Source organism: Berghia stephanieae, chromosome 1 (genome assembly GCF_034508935.2).
Source record: "Berghia stephanieae isolate SIO BIC M18660-M18661 chromosome 1, UCSD_Bste_1.3, whole genome shotgun sequence".
Lineage (NCBI taxonomy): Eukaryota > Metazoa > Mollusca > Gastropoda > Nudibranchia > Aeolidiidae > Berghia > Berghia stephanieae.
This window is the reverse complement of record NC_088360.1, coordinates 6,097,982-6,100,128: the sequence shown is the minus strand read 5'-3', so window position 1 is coordinate 6,100,128 and position 2,147 is coordinate 6,097,982. Positions and strand designations below refer to the sequence as shown.

General features: G+C 38.5%; 1 protein-coding gene across 1 annotated transcript; it reads right to left on the bottom strand.

The window, feature by feature from the left end:
* Positions 1–1,000: 1,000 nt before the first annotated feature.
* LOC144963530 (zinc finger BED domain-containing protein 5-like) lies at positions 1,001–1,888 on the bottom strand. The gene has a single exon (XM_078897604.1). The coding sequence runs from the start codon at positions 1,886–1,888 to the stop codon at positions 1,001–1,003; it is 888 nt and encodes a 295-aa protein (XP_078753730.1).
* Positions 1,889–2,147: the final 259 nt, after the last annotated feature.

Genomic DNA, 2,147 nt, shown 5'->3' with positions numbered 1-2,147 from the left:
CAAGGTCTGGGTGGAGAGAGAAGAACGGAAATCAGTTTTATTCTTCCTAACTAAACTGAACACTCTCTCTGTGTCTGCATTTGAATGGGTTAAGCAACACAACCCCTTCATCACTCTACTAAGGCATGGAAATTTCTGTATATTGTCCATGGTCCTAATCTGGCTGATTTTATGCCACTGCTCATCTATCCTCTCTTCTGAAAGAATTTCGTTGGACAGTGGCTCTGCCTGAAACTTTGCAAATTCCAAGTGGAGATTTTGGACATTCTCATCTGGGATAAGACAGGGAAATCTCTTGATGAAATACTCCACCATGGAATATCTGTTTGAGAGCCTCCTGCTTACATCCAGAACAGAAGCATTCATGAGAAATTTGTCCTGCAGAGGAAATTTACTAATAATGTATCTAAGGGCAGTGATAAAAAAGTTCTTCACTTCTTTAACAAAGCAGTCCTCTTGTTGACCTGAGAAAGAGGGATCTAGTTGGAGCTTTTGAAATAAATCTCTTGTGGCTGAACCTAATATCAAATCTTTCCTGGTCAATTGATTTTTTTTGTCGCTCACGTCAATATCAAAAATGGTGTTTGAATTATGGACAGCAGACCCACGGATGAACCTCACAACCAAATCTGTAATAAGCTCATCTAATCTCCCCATGAGGCGATGAATTTGGGGTGATTCCTTTTGCAACATAAGATTTGCAGAGGTGAAAATTGTCAGATTTTCAAGCAGAAAATGGCAATATAGCTTAGAACTACTGCTTGCAAAGAATTTATTAACCCTAACAAGGCGAGTGTGTTTTGAGGTTTCCTTGTCCTTGGATCCTAAGGCATCCAGTTCGGATTTGAAGAATCCTTTTAGGGGCTCCCATTGTTCAAGCATGCGCTCTATGCAGGCCTGCAGGGAAAGCCATCTTGTGGCACCATGCTTAATGATGGCATGGATAGATGTACCGCACTGTTGTTGGAAAAAGACGAATTCCTTTTTCCTCTTGCTGCTTTTATCTAAATAAAAATATATCCACTAATTGTTCTTCCACATCTATTGAAAGTTCTTTGGTTGCTGTTTTGGCAGCAATATGTAGGAGGTGACATGGACAGCCATTTATATAGATGTCTGGGTTCTCCCTGTGAATGAAAGCACTCACACCTTTGTTGCTTCCTGTCATGACACTTGCATTGTCACATGCAAATGCCAAACAATTTTTCCACTTTATCCCATTTTCTTGCAATGCAGAGTCTAACACTTTGAATATATTTTCTCCAGTAGAGGCACCATCACAAGTTTTCAGAGAAAACATATCAGTCATTACTTTTCCCTCCTCCTCATCAAAAGTCCTTACCACAATTGGATACATTTGTCCCTCACCTCCATCATTACTTCCATCCGTTGAAATACTAAATGGCTGAGACTTCATTTTGCTGACAATGTCATTAGATATTTCATTTGCCATACAATTATTGATGGCTGTTGCCTTTGTTCTCCCGCATGAAAATTTTTTGGCGATCTCTGAGTCTGGGAACATGGCTTTGAACAAAGCTCCAGCATGATCAGATGCAGCAATTGGTAAGTTGTGCTCAACTAAAAATTTATTCCACAGCATCTCTGCATTTATCACTTTGTCATCGAGTGGGTTTGGGGTAAGAGTAAAATATGAAGACACAGAGTTCATTTTGGATTTTAATCTGTCATTATCCTGATGTTTCTTTGTTTTCACATGCCTATCGATATCACTTGATCCACCCGATTTGATAGTGAAATCTGTCTCACAAATAACACAACGAGCATGATAATCCCCAAGTTTAGATTTCACGATAGAAGCCCAGGTTGCTGTATATTCTGGCCTAAACTTTTGCTCAACTTTAGGTTTTTTCGCTGGCGGTGCCATTTTTCAAACGTAATGTTATCTAGATCCAGATCAAGCTGAATTTACCACTATTCAGTTTAGCTTAGTATCTATACTATAATAATAGTTATTTGAAGTAGAGATCTAAAACAATCGGATTTAGAGATAGTATAAATAGTATATAGATAGACTGACTGTCTAACGAAATCAATCACCTACAGCACAAGTCCAAATGTGACACGTTCCGTAAGAATGAAATCTGAAAAGCACTTTATAACTCTTAATTCAATTATAAATCAGT